General features: G+C 39.2%; 1 protein-coding gene across 2 annotated transcripts in view; it reads left to right on the top strand.

Annotated features, from left to right (window-relative positions):
* The window catches only part of SLITRK4 (SLIT and NTRK like family member 4), a 7,641-nt gene extending 1,017 nt beyond the window's left edge, over window positions 1-6,624 (top strand). The window contains exons 1-2 of one of the 2 annotated variants that reach the window (XM_006922181.1): window positions 276-445; window positions 3,575-6,624. In XM_006922181.1, the coding sequence (XP_006922243.1) occupies window positions 3,625-6,141 (2,517 nt within the window). In that variant the 5' untranslated portion in view covers window positions 276-445; window positions 3,575-3,624 and the 3' untranslated portion in view covers window positions 6,142-6,624. Of the gene's footprint in view, window positions 1-275; window positions 446-3,574 lie in introns of those variants that run through there. The other variant, XM_015597329.1, reaches the window with a different exon arrangement.
* The last annotated feature ends 10,254 nt before the right edge of the window (window positions 6,625-16,878 follow it).

The following is a 16,878-nucleotide window of genomic DNA, read 5'->3' as shown; positions in this document are numbered from 1 at the left end:
GTGTGTGTGTGTGTGTGCGTGTGTGTGTGAGTGCGCGCGCGCGCGCGTGTGTGTGCGCGCGCGCGTGCGCGAAGGGGGGCAGGTAGCTTATTATTTTTAGTTTGGGTCGTGTTGGTTTGGGGCCGGTTTAGTGGCGAAAGCTGCGGTAGTAGCTACCCCCACCCCTCCGGCCTCGCTTGCCAGCCCCGCGGCGCGGTCGCAAGTCCCTGGGGACTGAAAGAATCCGGTGTCCTTAGCATCGCTGCCCCCAGGGAGGCCGGGGCGGCAGGAAAAGTGTCCTGATCTAGGGTGGCTTGGGCTGTCGGGGCCGCTGCGCTGGGCTTTGTTTTCTGTGCCCCCATCGCAGGCACTCTAGGCGGACGTGGATCTGGGGCTCCGGGCAGTGGCCCGCTAGCTGGTTGGAGATTGCTGGCACCCAGCAAGACCGGAGATACGAGAGAAGCCGGTGGGTAACTCTAAAAGCCCTGCAAAGCCGGGCAAGCGCTGGCAGTGCGACTTTGCAAGATACCCCAATGTTGAGCTGATTTCTGGCTTGGTGAGCGCAGCATTTTGTGGTTGGCCAGGGGCAGGTTGTTGGGGTGGGGAGGAGAGCAAGGGGGAGCCTGGTCCGCCGCTCTCGGCCAAGGAGCCACAGGGTCACTCTGCCTGTGACAGTAGGGCCAGTGACACCCCAGTGGCCATCGCCCTCGTGGTCTGAGCTGGCCATCTCTTCTCCCTCAACCACCGCACGCCCCGGGTCTAGAGAGGCCGACGGAAACTCCAGCAGCTGCCCCTTGTGGGATGGGAGCGCGCGGAGAAATGTGTGCACAGCGGGGCTGAAGGCCCCGCGACATCCTGAGCGGTCCCCGCCTCCACTGCCCAACCCAAGAGGCCGCTGTTAGGACCCGGGACCCGGGAGGGGTTTGGTGCCGGCTCGGGGCACCGGGATGCGGCAAAACATTGCGGTACGCGCCATCGCCAGCAGCCCCTCCAGCCGCGTTGCTGCCGGCCCGAGGTAGCGCACAGGGGGCGGCAGTGACCGCATGTCTCCTCGGAGCCCCCCACCCCCGCCCTAGGCAGGCAGGCGGAGGTTTCCCTTGCCAGCTCCAGGGGTGCCACCTCGGCCTACCCTCCCGGGTCCTCCGCTCCCCTCAGGCCCGCTCCCTCTACACCAGCACGGAGCGTCAGGCATGGCACTCGTAGATGCCAGATTTGTGGTAAGGCTAGGTTTGTGCAGTCCTGGCCAGTTGTGGGAGCCGAGCGTCTAGCCGAGGGTGAGGGAAGAGAGAGAGAGAGGCAGATGAGACTGGCGGCTCTTGGCAGCAGCCCAGAAGATGGCTTTTGGTACCCAACTCATACTTTGTGTTTTCTTTTTCTTTTTTGCTTTTTCCCCCTTGATTTTAAAATGTGCAGGTTTTAGTGGTACCATGTGAACGTGAGGTTTCTTTTGCTTACATGCGATGCCCCTTTCCCCTCTTGCTAGCTCCATTCTAGCTCTTTTTCTTCCTCTCTCGACTTGTCCATGGTCTCTTGCCCTTTCAGTCCCTCTTCTCCTCTCTCCTTGGCGGATCGACTCCTCCGCTCCCTCGCTCAGTCCTCCAGCTGTCTTGGCTTCCTCTGTTTTACAGAGCTGCATTTGGGAACTTCCTAGCTCGTCCTTGAGCCCCCCCCCCCTCCCCTTGCTACTTAAAGTAGAAATAGGAGGAGGAGGGCAGCTCCTTATGCAATTTCAGATCTGTTGATGCTACTTGTTCTTATTTTTGTACTGAATTTAGGTTATCTGGGGTTTTTTTTGGTTTGGTTTTGTTTTTTAGTTTGGTTGCTTTTTGGTTTCTTGGCAGGGAGGTGGTAGTAACAAGAAATGAGTCAACTTAACGAGAATAGCTTTTGAAAACCACATCTATAGCAAGGCAAAAAAGATCAAGTGAAATTTTGATTTTACAATGAAAGTTGGTTTGAATGATGTCATACTTAAGAATTATGACTTCTTTTTGCACTGCCAATCAAGCTATCACTGTGAATAGGGGAAATGCATGTCTATATGGCAGCCAAGGAACATGTCAGCACTGCCGCTTATATTCGGAACCACATTATTTAAAATGCAAATCTTCCTGGGTCATAGCTAATGGCTTGTCTACCTTAAGACATGTTCATGTTCCGTCTATCACTAGCTGATCCCTCCTGGGCAAAATAAACAAAGCAGTTTCCGTGTGACACTTCTTTCTTTTGTATTATTCCTTCTTTGTGTGTTCTTGGGTAATTTATTTAATTAATATTTGATGGTAACCATATTGAAATTGCAGCCAGCCTCCCATTCAAGATGGAAAATACTCACGTGGCTAAAATGGCATCGATAAAATGCACAATGCTTGTTGTTCCTTCTCATCTTTTCCCTGAAGCATTGCACATATTTGCATTTGCATGCAGTATTTAAGGAATTGGCTACAACAGGTTAACTTGCTAAGCATTAAACTCCACTAAAGTGATTCTTGATTTGTTTTTAGACAGAGACACGAGGTGGTAATATTGGGAAGGGGATGTTTGGGAAATGATTTTAGGACAGACATTTGCTGTACTAAATGTATTTGGCGCTGCATATAAAGCCACTCGATTGTAATGTGTGAACTCTTCCTCAGCAGTGGCAGTCTGTGGTCAAAGTGAAGGAGATAAGCATTAGAGCTAAGTGTCAGGGGGACCTGGGTTCAAAATGGCACACAAAAAAATGGAAGAGGGCCAAGTAGGCAGGAAAGCCAGTTTTGGGGGTGGCAAAGCTTTCTGGACATCAGCTAAGCAATGCAGAAGCAAGCAGGTTTCTCTCCTGCTTTCAGGGACCCAAAGATTAAAGGCTTTTTCCCCCCTGTTTGGAAGATGACTGACAGGAAACTAGATATCGTTTGTTTACCTGAAACGAAAATTTGGCCATCCCCTACTTGGTTATCTGTGTTTTTTTCAGTCCGGCAGTATGCAGGACTGAACTGATTCATGGCAGTGTGCTTCCCTGTGGACTGAAGGTCAGGCAGATCTTTTCTTACCTTGGCCTCTTGACTGTCCCCTTTACAGCAACCCAATCCCCCCACTGCCATCCTCCATTGAACACTGCAGTCTAATAGCTTCTCTGCTCAGCTTCTTATCAGGCTGAAGCCTAGAGAGTAGACATCTACAAATTGAAATGCCTTTGTGGTGGTGCCAACTTTATGGTGGACATGAGGGGATTGAGCCATTAGAGTTGCAAATAGGAAGCCTTAGATCTGTGTTTGTTCAAGGGCACAGTTTGGTGGTCCACCTAGAGAAAATATTTCGGTTGGTTAAGGTTTAAGCATGATCAACAGTCTTTTTTCCTGTTGTTTGCCATGTGTTCTTCACATGGAAATTTTGTGTAAACTGCAGGTATGGAAATAAAATGTATGGGATTTTCGGTGGTTGTTGTTTGACTGAGTGAGAATTCTTGGGGCTTTTGGTGCCTTCCAAATACAAAGCTAATAATTATAGCCACGTGTTCACTACGGTATGCCAAATTTTCAGTTTCTGTACTTATAAACACAAATAAGTTTTCAAGTAATGATCATTGAAAAAATGTTTTCTTTTTATTTTTTAGATTATTTCTCTTTATTCAGAAGCATAAAGTTGTTTGCTGAGTTCAAGAAGATGTTTCTGTGGCTCTTTCTGATTTTGTCAGCCCTGATTTCTTCGACAAATGCAGATTCTGACATATCGGTGGAAATTTGCAATGTGTGCTCCTGCGTGTCAGTGGAGAATGTGCTCTATGTCAACTGTGAGAAGGTTTCAGTCTACAGACCAAATCAGCTGAAACCGCCTTGGTCAAATTTTTATCACCTCAATTTCCAAAACAATTTTTTAAATATCCTCTATCCAAATACATTCTTGAATTTTTCACATGCAGTATCTCTGCAGCTGGGAAATAATAAACTGCAGAACATTGAGGGAGGAGCCTTCCTTGGGCTCAGTGCATTAAAGCAGTTGCACTTGAACAACAATGAATTAAAGATTCTCCGAGCTGACACTTTCCTTGGCATAGAGAACTTGGAGTATCTCCAGGCTGACTACAATTTAATCAAGTATATTGAACGAGGAGCCTTCAATAAGCTCCACAAACTTAAAGTTCTCATTCTTAATGACAACCTGATTTCATTCCTTCCTGATAATATTTTCCGATTCGCATCTTTGACCCATCTGGATATACGAGGGAACAGAATCCAGAAACTCCCCTATATCGGAGTTCTGGAACACATAGGCCGTGTTGTTGAATTGCAACTGGAAGATAACCCTTGGAACTGTAGCTGTGATTTGTTGCCTTTAAAAGCTTGGCTGGAGAACATGCCATATAACATTTACATAGGAGAAGCTATCTGTGAAACTCCCAGTGACTTATATGGAAGGCTTTTAAAAGAAACCAACAAACAAGAATTATGCCCCATGGGCACAGGCAGTGACTTTGATGTTCGAATCCTGCCTCCATCTCAGCTGGAAAATAGCTACACCACTCCCAATGGTCACACTACCCAAACGTCCTTACACAGATTAGTGACCAAACCACCGAAAACTACAAATCCTTCCAAGATCTCTGGAATTGTGGCAGGCAAAGCCCTCTCCAACCGCAATCTCAGTCAGATTGTGTCTTACCAAACAAGGGTGCCTCCTCTTACATCTTGCCCAGCACCTTGCTTCTGCAAAACACATCCTTCGGATTTGGGACTGAGTGTCAACTGCCAAGAGAAAAATATACAGTCCATGTCTGAACTGATCCCTAAACCTTTAAATGCCAAGAAGTTGCATGTCAATGGCAATAGCATCAAAGATGTGGACATCTCAGACTTCACCGAGTTTGAAGGACTGGATTTGCTCCATTTAGGCAGCAATCAGATTACAGCGATCAAGGGAGATGTGTTCCACAATCTCACTAATTTACGCAGGCTGTATCTCAACGGCAATCAGATCGAGAGACTCTATCCCGAAATATTTTCAGGCCTTCATAACCTGCAGTATCTGTATTTGGAATACAATTTGATTAAAGAAATCTTAGCAGGCACCTTTGATTCGATGCCAAATTTGCAGTTACTGTACTTAAATAACAATCTCTTAAAGAGCCTGCCTGTTTACATTTTTTCTGGAGCGCCCCTTGCGAGACTGAACCTGAGGAACAACAAATTCATGTACCTACCTGTCAGCGGAGTCCTCGACCAGCTGCAATCTCTGACACAGATTGACTTGGAGGGCAACCCTTGGGACTGCACTTGTGACTTGGTGTCATTAAAGCTGTGGCTGGAGAAGTTGAATGACGGGATTGTTGTGAAAGAACTAAAATGCGAGACGCCTGTTCAGTTTGCCAACATTGAACTGAAGTCCCTCAAAAATGAAATCTTATGTCCCAAACTCTTAAACAAGCCATCTGCACCGTTCACGAGCTCTGCACCTGCTGTTACATTCACCACCCCACTGGGGCCCATCCGAAGTCCTCCTGGTGGCCCGGTGCCTCTGTCGATTTTAATCTTAAGCATATTAGTGGTCCTCATTTTAACTGTGTTTGTCGCTTTCTGCCTTCTTGTTTTTGTGTTGCGACGAAACAAGAAGCCCACGGTGAAGCACGAAGGCCTGGGGAATCCAGAGTGTGGCTCCATGCAGCTACAGCTGAGGAAGCACGACCACAAAACCAATAAAAAAGACGGGCTGAGCACAGAAGCTTTCATTCCACAAACCATAGAGCAAATGAGCAAAAGCCACACCTGTGGCTTGAAAGAGTCAGAAACCGGGTTCATGTTTTCAGATCCCCCGGGACAGAAGGTCATCATGAGAAATGTGGCTGACAAGGAGAAGGATTTATTACATGTGGATACCAGGAAGAGACTTAGCACAATTGATGAGCTGGATGAATTATTCCCAAGCAGGGATTCCAATGTGTTTATTCAGAATTTTCTGGATAGCAAAAAGGAGTACAATAGCATAGGTGTTAGTGGCTTTGAGATCCGTTATCCAGAAAAACAACAAGACAAAAAAAACAAGAAGTCACTGATAGGAGGCAACCACAGTAAAATTGTGGTGGAGCAAAGAAAGAGCAGTGAGTATTTCGAACTGAAGGCAAAACTCCAGAGTTCCCCCGACTACCTACAGGTCCTTGAAGAGCAGACAGCTTTGAACAAGATCTAGGTCTTACGATCTTACTTCATACAGAGGACATTTATTTAATGATGAAAGTGCCTTTTGTTGACTTCTAACTTCCAAATACTATATTATCAATAGGCATAGAGGCAGGTGTTTCCAAGGGTGTCTCATTAACTATAGCTGCAAAGATGTGTCCAGTAGAAGAGAATTTCCTTAATAGATTTTACTATATAAAACCTATACTGTGGAGTCCTGTGAGGATACTGCAAACTCTATTGCCAAAGGGATGCTTTATATACATAATACACTGAATTTGACCTCAAGAGGCAAATCTGTTTTGTACCCCAATGCAAAACCTTGTCTCTTTGTGCTTTGTAAAGCAAACTCAAGAAAACTGGTACCAGTGTTCACATCTCAGCTGGGTCCTTCATCTTGCACGTAGATTAAGTCGGTGGAACTGGAATAATCCTTTTGATTTGTGGCATTGTAACAACTGTGTAAAGATTATCTGAAAAGTAAAAAAAAAAAAAGCATGCAAAGAGAGAACAATCGATAGTATTTGTAAATCGGTAAACCTTTATGGCCTGCATCTTGAAACTGCTGGATTTATAATGTTAAATTGTGCAAATATTTGTTTAAAGTATACCATGCATTACATAATGATAAAATAAATTTGAACACTTTAAGCATTACCTGTCTATACATAAAACCTAAAAGAGAAAAAAAAAATCAATGTGAGTTACATAGCATTTGTGGTGATCTGAAGAAGTACGTGACGTTTATCAGAATTAAACACGGCTCAAATTAAACTAACATTAGAGTTTGTTCTCAGTTATGTGAAATACCCACAATCCTTAAAGGTTGTCCAAAATTAGCAAAGTGCTTACCATGTGAGCGCAGCAAAAGCTATTTTTGTAACATAATTCATATTTATGAAGTACTTTGTATACTAAATAGGAAAATATGTACTCCTTAATATGTATTTAATATGCGTGACTTGTTTTCCTGATCACAGGGAATTTATCAATAAGTATAAATTTAGACAGAAAAAAATACGCCAAACTGAAACTGAAGCTTATGTGTACAGAAATATTCTGGACATTGTGATCAGGTATAATTTAAAAACGAACAAAAAAAATAACAAAAAAGAAACAAAAATACAAAAAAGAAAAAAACAGTTCTGTGCTATTCTTGAGAATTTAGCATATTATCTTCAGATTTGTTGCCAACCGTGCATTTTAAAATAAGTCCCTTAGTTTTATAGTATCGTGTCTGGGGCAGTTGTTATTCGCCATCAGTTGTCTTGCTTTTCAGGATTCTATGAGCTTAATTCAAATAGTTTTCATGACAACTATTTAAAAAAGTAATGAGTAAGGTTAATAATTATATCTCGTATGCATCAGTATCCTGTTCTTTCATCATTCTGACTACTATCAGATAATCAAGTAGAACAGTAAACATCGTGGTAATCTTGGCTATCAAAGCCACACTGTAAAATGCTTTCATTGGTCTCAGATGAGTTCACAGTCTGAAACTGCAAATGATATGCCACTGTGTTTGCTTGTGCTGTTAACTTCTAAATCAAACTTGGTAAAAGGAAGGAAGTACTTGATAACGGGAGACATTGGAAGATTTTTAGGAGCTCCCAATTAGCAAAGTGACATCCCGAAACACATTGCCTTCTTGGCCTGCCCATCTATGTATATTTTTTGTGCTCCATCTCTTATAACTACTGTATTCATCAGTAAGATGACCAAGAAGGTAAACAACATAGACATTCTTCATGAATTTCAAGTGACAGATGTTTTGGTACAGCTTCCCAAATGATATCATGGTAAAAGTTATAACAGCAGTCCCTTTATTACTAATTTCAGGGCTTTCTCTGTTTGTTCCAAGATAAAAAAAACAAATAAATAAAAAACAACTTGGCATTCTTGGAGGGGTGTGTGTGTGTGTGTGTGTGTGTGTGTGTGTGTGTGTGTGTGTGTGTGTGCATACATATTGATAATTTGGGAATTTTTTTTATAACAAAAAAAATTGTTTCCATATGTATGTGCTGGTGCTCTTAAAACTTTAATGTGTAATTTTAATTTTCATGACAATGTCTGTGAAAACTTTATATGAATATTAAAAAAATACAAACAAATACTTGCTTTCTGATCTTGAAAGAAAGGATATGAAGATATGTGCCCAACAGCTCCTTTTCATCTACAATTTCATAAGGATTTTTAATATGCCATTACCATGCTTGCATGCATCCATGGATTAAAGGGCTCCTAATGCATACTGACAGGATAAAGATGGAAAGGCTTCAAAGAAAGTGTTTTAGTTTATCCTGTCAATAAAGTATGGATGAATTGAAAAACCTTAAGTAGATACTTATAGAAGGAACTGGAAAGCTCCATCTGTGATCTGGGGATCATATGTCATTGGGATGACACCTTTTATTCAGTGTGGTGATGCTTTGAAGATACTTCAAGGTTTCTGCAGTTGTCAATGGCTAGAGTACTTGCTACCATCTCAAAGCTTGCTGTAGCATATTGCCTATCTCAAACTCTTCTGCTGAAAGGTATAAATCTTCAACCTTTTAAAAAAGTCATTTAAATGTACGTGGTTATTTGAGAGATTTAATTGTAAGTGAATGACAGTAACAAATCTTTGGTTAAGGCTGATATATTTTCCTTAACTGAAGTCATCGTGCCTACATCACACAGTGTATACTATTTTGCACCTGTCTCTCAGTTTTACTTGTATATTTTATGATAATGTAGTTAGGTATAAGTTTTGAGTTGAGTACAAGAGCAGTTGAAATACTCTATTTATCATTTTGTTGGCTTCAAACTATAACCTTGATGTTAGTTTAACCCCTAGAAGAATGATATATATGTCAGTACAGCATTTTTGGTAGAATTTAATTCAAATCTAGAAAGTCCAAGAAATGCTCATTTCTAATGTGGTCTGGCACATCATGGGCTTCTTGGCACTGTATCATGTGCTTGGACTCTGTTAGAATGGTTGCAAAGAAAATTAGAACATATGAAATCAGTGAAGGGGTTGAGGTAATATATATTATGCCTGTGTAATATAAATCAAGTTTTAAATTATTTTTTTATGAAATCAATAAAGATGATTCAATTCTTTAAAAGTAGATCTTTGTGTAATTTTATGAGAAAGCAGCTATTAAAATACAGTGATCGAAGTCTATAAGGCAATTTATATTCTATATTTAGTTTTCCATTCAGCATTATAAACTGAATAAATATATTAATTAGAAAATCACTTAAAACCAGCTTTCTTTTGTTGCTTTTTAAAAACATTTAATTTCTTTGAGCCATAAGGATGCATAAATTATACAGGGCATGGCCTCATGAGTAATGTTAACAGGTATTGCGGAAATAACACATCTGGAAATGTATGGCAGTAATATTAATCTATATTATCCTTTGCATGATTTGTACATTAACATTGTATGAAATGAGCACAGCGAGTTATTTTTTTTTTGTTATTGTCGCATCCAAAGAGCTGGGGAGAAAATATATTAAGAATGTATTTATAATCACTATTTTGAAATAAAGTAAAGAAAACACATTGTATTGTTTTTACCCTGATTTGATTATTAGTAATTTAGGTTAGTTTATAAGACAAAAATCAAGCAATGCTACAAAAGCTAATGTAAATCACAGAAAGGAACTGTTTTAATGACTCTTGTTTGCTTTTAATAACATCAAGGTATTAGAGAGAATTTATTAAATGCCATTTTTACGAAAGTATTAATAAAATTGTTTGCTACAATGGTATTTCTGTAGCCACAGTTTATTAAATATATTTATCTTTCCATTATTATTCAGAAGAAATAAAGCAGTAACCAAAGTGATCCTTTTACCTAGATTTGAGGGTAAGGCATAGAGCTTTAGAATACTGTTTGTATTCAACTTAATTGCTAAATCTATGTTAAGAGATGCTTTCTTTTCAAACATCTTTGCAATCTGTGTTCCTTTCCACTGGCAGCCTCTTTGGAGAAGAGTCAGACAGTGCCAAGATCGATATGCTTTGATTCTTGCTCATTCCCATTAATCAGTTGGAATCTGATGAAACTTCAGATAAGCAAATATTAATATTCAATCTTAATTATTCAAATACTTAAAAAAAGAAAACTTCAGCTCCCCTATAATCCATGGCCAACTCGACTGGTTATGGGTTACCTACCTATTTATGGGGTGGATTGTGATTTTTATTTTTTTTTCCAAAAATGATCAAAATCATCAATCCATTGTTTTACCAGGGTTATTATGGTTGAGAAAAATGAACCAATTGCATTATGGTTCATTCGATTATAAAAGGACTGTACTGACCAATAAGTGGATTTAAGGCACGTTTCCTTATAGAAAGAGAAAAGGAAATAGAGAGAGAATATAAATTAAGATTGTTGTGGCCTTAGGTGTGAACAGTATAAGCAGTGTATACAAATACTTTTGGACAAAATGATTTATGTGTCACAGGATATACATCACGGGATTGTGTGACTGACTTTAATTCTTTGTGAGCATTGAGCACAGGGCTTTGGGTCTCAGCCACTCAGTTATGTAGACAAGTGGCATCAAAAGGAGATTTGGCTTCATTTCCAGTGCTCATTCGATTAGTCACTATGATCAGATGGGCTGTACGAAAATATCCTGTTTGTGGCTTCACTTACCGGGAATAACTGGCAACATATATCAAGTTTACCTGACAATTGTTAACCCTCAATTTCAGATTTGCTGGGAAGCTGTCCTTGGTTAAATTAAAAGCAAAGGGGAGGTTAAATGAATTTTAATAGCTTATTTCATACAAAACTGCCCTTAACCTAATTTTGAATTTTATTTTGCTTTAGTTTCCGCTGGTTGAGAAGATTGTATTTTAGAAGGGGAAATCAAGGAAACCAAACTACATTGCCTATCTTATATGACTTATATCATTATTTTATATCACTATGACTTTCTAATTTTTAGATTATTTTTAGCCAGTTGTTCCTATGTCTACAAACGGAAAATGAAATGGGGCTCTGAGACAACTACTTGAATACTGTGAGCCAAATAATTGCTATTGAGAATAAAATGATTCAAATTTTTCATTAAATCATAATTACTAGATTCACAAACTATAGAACCTAGAACTGGGGAAGAATTATTCAGCCTTCCACCTCAGTTTGCTTTTGTAGACACTGGCTAAATAGAAGTTCTGGTGATTTCAATAATACATCAACAATGAGAGATTACTTGTTTAACTTAAAAAGATGCCAAATAAGGCCTTCAGAGAAATGATATGAATATGTAATGAAAAAAATGTAAAATATCACTTTCAAATTAGCTATAGGAAGGAAATAGTCTTCTGAAGTTCCTGAACAATGTATTTCTCTTACTCGGCACTTCACAAATAGCAGATGATTTCATATGATGCTGGTTAACACCCTAAGGAAGCCATGTTGTGCAGTGAATACTGCTCATGGAAGCCTTTGAAAATTATAGGAAGCTCTGTTCTCTCTAGTAAGAATTGCAATGTATATTTCAATCACTGTTCCATGTAAGCTGAACCATTGTGGTAAAATTCTGGAGTTGATATTCAGTAATTTTAATGCTGTTTTCACTAATAAAAGTCTTTCCTTATAGGTCATATTTGTAGCCATTTAGTGTGTTTATTAGTGTGAAATTAGTGAAGCTCAAAGTCGAAAAGAAATTCAAAGAATCTGTTTTTTTAGCTGATTTATTAGTTTACATAATAGGCCGGGTCTACCTGCTTACCTACCTTACTTACACATATGCACAAACAGGAACATATACAAACAGTGAATTATGTACAAAGGAAATTATTTAGTTCGTGTAAACAAATAAAATATTCCTGCCTTGACTACCTAGATTTTTCAAATCTAAGTAGGGATTGTGGCCAAAATGATAATTGTTCTGCTTTTTGCCTCACTTTAAATTCAAATCTGACCATTATTTCATGCATAGAAAGTAGACCCAGTCTATCTCACAGGACTTCCTTGGATTTCAGTAATGTCTATTGTCTTGAGATTTGGTTCTGATTATCCTTATTTGTTAACTTTAATATCATTATCCTCAATCTATAACCTTATTTAATCTATAGTGGAGTATATAATTCCCAGGTAGCCGACCATGATGCAAATCAATGCTGCTACTACCTTTCACAAATATTATTCAGAGAACCATAGAGGGATATCTAGACCCAAAACAAGGAACCCCGGGGTGAGGATTTGATTAGAAATTATTAGAACATGGAGGTTAAAAAAGAGAAGCAGAAAAAGTATATTGAAAATTACTGTAAACAACTCTGTACCTAAGTTAAAATCAGGGAGGATAAAGGCAAAGGACTGTTAAGAGAAAAAAGAAGTTTATCAGATAGAACTCAGAATCTGATTACTGAATAAGGATCATGGTAAAATGTCAAAACTTAGATTTCTTTTTCCTTATTCTCCCTGTCTCTCTGCTTTATTTCTTTTGAATATATTATATGAAATCTAGGCTGTATCAACACAGCACTAGTAATTCATATGTGTTTAAAGAAGTCAGTGGTCAATTAAAACAACTAGTTACCCTTTCAGCTCCCATCGAATTTTTTCCTAGGTTGACTGACATATGGATTGACTGTTAGGGCCTCCTGATATAGTTTTAGCTTAAAAAAATCAATGAGAAGTATTCATGTTTAATAATAATGAGAGGTAAAACATGCATATTACTTATAATGACTTTTGATAGGGAACAAAATGAATCAATACAAACATTTGGGTTTCTAATGTCATGGTAAAAAGCTTCTAGGTCTTTTGGTTTGTTTTCAGAAATTGTATTTCAATACAAACTACCAAGTGCATATTTCAGAAGTCATTTCCTGCAAGAGCCCCTGGGAAGCCATGTCTCTGCCATGGGTCCCCTTGTTCCATAGCAGGATGTGCCACATTTGCCAAGTCCTCCCTGCTGGAAATTCTTCTCTTCTGCTGGTATGAACAGCTGACGTCATCTGTGGCACAGGCTAGCTTAGGGAGATTTTTTTCACTGTTGTTTGGTCCTTAGTGGCAGTACACAAAAAATCTAAGACTCTGTGTCCAAACATATATTTGTCATTGTAATATTATCACAACTAGAGAGCATTTCAGTTGTATATATTTTCCACACTGCTATGTTTGCTTTTATTTACTGGGTATCTTCCAGTCCACAACAGCTACTAGTTGTTTTATTCATAGCCCTCCTTCAAAGTGGAAGGTAATCGCCCCCCTGGAAACTCACAATTATTTATAGAAAGAATCGTCACACTTCTATCTGCTCATTTCCTTCTGTAACTTCTAGAAATACAGAAAATTTAGTACATTAAGTGATTGATTCAAAAAGAAGTCCTGCTGACACAAAAATAATTATAGGAAGATAGAGCTATCAGGGGAAAAGTCAACCTTAGGAAGATATTTCTTGTGTTTTAAATTTCTTTGCATTGGAATTGGAGCTCGATGCTGTACCTTCTGAGCTGGATTCAAAGAAATCAGTTTTCACTCTGGAATCCCTGTAATAACTAAAGAAGTGTCTTATTGCTGGCATGTGGGCAGGTTTGCCATGTGTTGCCATAAACGTGGCTGTTATTTTCTCCTTGCACTCTATTTCTGAAAATATTCATTTGCTCAGATTTGGTGCAGCTGCTGAAATGCTGCTGTATCAGTTCTCACCCTGAAAATTCACAAAGCATTTTTTTTCTATATGTACCTAAGCTGTAACACAGAAATGCATATTAGAAACTGTATGAACCACAGGATTAAGAAGAGAACTAGTATCCTTAGGGAAAAAGGACTTTAAGAGAAACAAAATGCAGGCATTTTATTAAAATTACATCACAGTAGATCGCCTTCCTTTGAACTTGTCGACTTTTTGTGGGCTTCAATATGTGCATTGGAAGGGAAGTAGGCTACAGTTCATAGACAGCATTTTCATTCTCTACACAGTCATCTTGGTTGCCTAGACTGTGCTGCAGCGAAGAATGTGTGAGCGCTAACTGGATTATTTAATTCCAAATGCATATCTGATTGCAGTTGCTCATCTGAATATAAACACACTGGAGAAGGCCAGTTTCTAACATAATGTTCTTACTGTAGCCAAGTGAGGCCGAACTAAATGGTCTTATTCCATCTTAAAGGTTTTCAGAGCAGTGTTAAACTAAGAGCCTGTTGGTGAATAGTCATCTTAAATGTTCAAGAACCATCAGGAAGATGGGAGTAAAAGTACTCACTGAATTTTCAAATTAGATCATTTGGTCCCCATTCTTTTTCTTTTGGAAGAACAGCTAGGGCTATGGAGGGAAGGTGGCTTGCCCAAGGTCAAATAACAGATTATGGCCAATCTGGTCTAGGAAATGATTCTCCTGACTCACAGGATAATGCTATTTCCATTAGATTGTTCTATTTGGAAGTTCTGGAGGAGGGAATGAGTATCTGCAGGTAAAGCTTCAGGGAGACATTCCAGTGTAGCATAAGGACATTTCCCAAAAGGTTCTATAGCAGCCCATAACTGGGATGAGCTACATACGACTTATAGGGTTCTTTATCCATGGAATTGTCCAAAGTTATAATGGTTCTAACAAGGAGGATGGATGTTATTTAAGAAAATTTATTTGAATGAGAGCTTGTACTAGATGATCTTGGAGGACACTTCCAACTCTAAGGTCCTAAGATTCTCTGGTTTATACACTAAAGTCATTTATCAAACACGTCAAAGCTATCCAATATGTATTTTGTCCTAAACATTCAAATATTTAATCTATAGTATTTTAATTACTAATAGGTGATATCTACTAGATATTAGAATAACAAATCAATAGTCCAAAATACCAGTTATATATTAGGCATCATTTTAGAAGAGACATAAAGTTCCTTTTAATTTTTAGTGTTTTCATTTTGTGTCAGCATTCCTAAAACAGTAGTGTCTAATGTTTAATTTTGTACAAAGGAGAAAAAGCAACCTCCTTTGTGCATTGCACTGAAGATGGCACTCTAGTAACAACCTCACACTAAAAATGATAAGGCGTGCTTATATTTATTATTTTAATCCTACATTTCAATTTTGAGTTTATTTCTTGAGATTGGCTAATGGAACACAAAGGTTAGTTTATTGTTATATCATCTTCTCTAATTGGAGTTGGGTCTATTTTTTTATTATTTACCCTCAATTAGATAGAATTTAAATTTATTCCAAAGAATTTTAGTTCAGATTATAACTCAACAGACTATATTAAGAATAGCAACTACAAATTATCTGAACTATGAAAAAATGCTCAGAAATTCTTATTTGAATTGCATTCCATAGAGACAAAAGTTTCCGTTAAAAAAAAGGGGGGGCGGGGAAATCCTTCAGACCTCAAGGGTTTCTGGTTGTTTATTGTGGGTGTTAGTTTTGGAAGATTCTGAATACATCTAAGATCACTCTGAAATGCAACTGTCAATTTGTACTCATTCAAAACCATTAACTTAGAGCCCCCTTAAAAATGACTGCTCTGCATTCGCTGACCAATTTCATCACAAAGAGTATTCCTACAGGTATACTTAGTAACTCATTCAAAATTAGTAGTTTTACACTTTGGAATCATACTTCACTTCTAAATAGTCACAGTGTTAAATGTATAAATAACCTCAGCCTAATTAATTTTATGTTTAAGTAGAGAAGAAAAGAAGGGAATAAAAATATTTAGTTTGATTTTTTGCTGACCTGTTAAGATGTCTGTTAGAGCAAGGCATATTGACCCTCTGGCCTCCCATCTCTTCATTTATGTGCCCACTGATGCCACCTCTTCACCCTACCTGCTGCCTGAGCAGCCCCATATCCTCACTACAACATCCTCTCTTGTGACAATGGCCAAAAGCTCCAAGAATAACCCCCACCTCATTAAAATGCTGATTCTTTTCAATGTTTTTCTTTCAGATTTGCATTTAAATACCCAATTCACATGCACCTTAGTATGTCAGTAAGGATCAGAGGCATTTGCATTTTTAAGAGAGGATATTTTGGAGTAGAGGAGGAAATTATATTAGTAGAACACATGGTGGCGATTTTGGGTGTGTGGTAATCAATGGACTAGGAGGCCTACCTTGGTATCCTTCAGTCATACCATATGTAAAGCTGATGCAGCTCAGATCAGTTGGAACTGAGAGATTGACTTAAACCCACTCTCCTAAAGACCCCAAGCTGAGTCCCTTAAGTGGCTTTCCTTGTTCAACCTTTCAACCTTATTCGTGTTGGAGCTGGGAGGAGGGGGAATCAGTTGGCTAAGGCTCACCTGTGGAAATGACATTTAACTTAAAGCCCTGAAGGGTGAGTTCAAATTAGTTGTTGAAGAGTGTGTGTGTGTGGGGGGGGTGTTGATGTAAAGCTAAGACAACAACCTTAGTTAAGACCCCAAAGTGGGAATTAGTTCATATGTGCTGCTGGTATGGCAGGCAGGAGCTAGACCAGGCGTTGGCTGACTTGTTCTGAAAAGGGCCAGATAGTAAATAATTGAGGCTTCGTGAGCCATATGATCTTTGTTACAGCTAGTCAATTCTGCCATTGTAGCATGAAAGTAGTCATACATGATAAGTAAACAAATGGGTGTGGCTGTGTGTTAATAAATCTTTATTAACAAAATAGGTGGTGGGATGGAATTGGCCCATGCACTATCAGTGTTGACTGACTCCCTGGACTAGACTGTGAAGGGCCTGGTAGGATCCTGACTTCCAGGTGCTTTGGGAAGCCAATGAAGGTTTTAAAAAGCAGTGAG

Source organism: Pteropus alecto, unplaced genomic scaffold, assembly GCF_000325575.1.
Source record: "Pteropus alecto unplaced genomic scaffold, ASM32557v1 scaffold309, whole genome shotgun sequence".
Lineage (NCBI taxonomy): Eukaryota > Metazoa > Chordata > Mammalia > Chiroptera > Pteropodidae > Pteropus > Pteropus alecto.
Note: the sequence above shows the minus strand (reverse complement) of the source record. Positions and strands in the feature narration are given on the sequence as shown.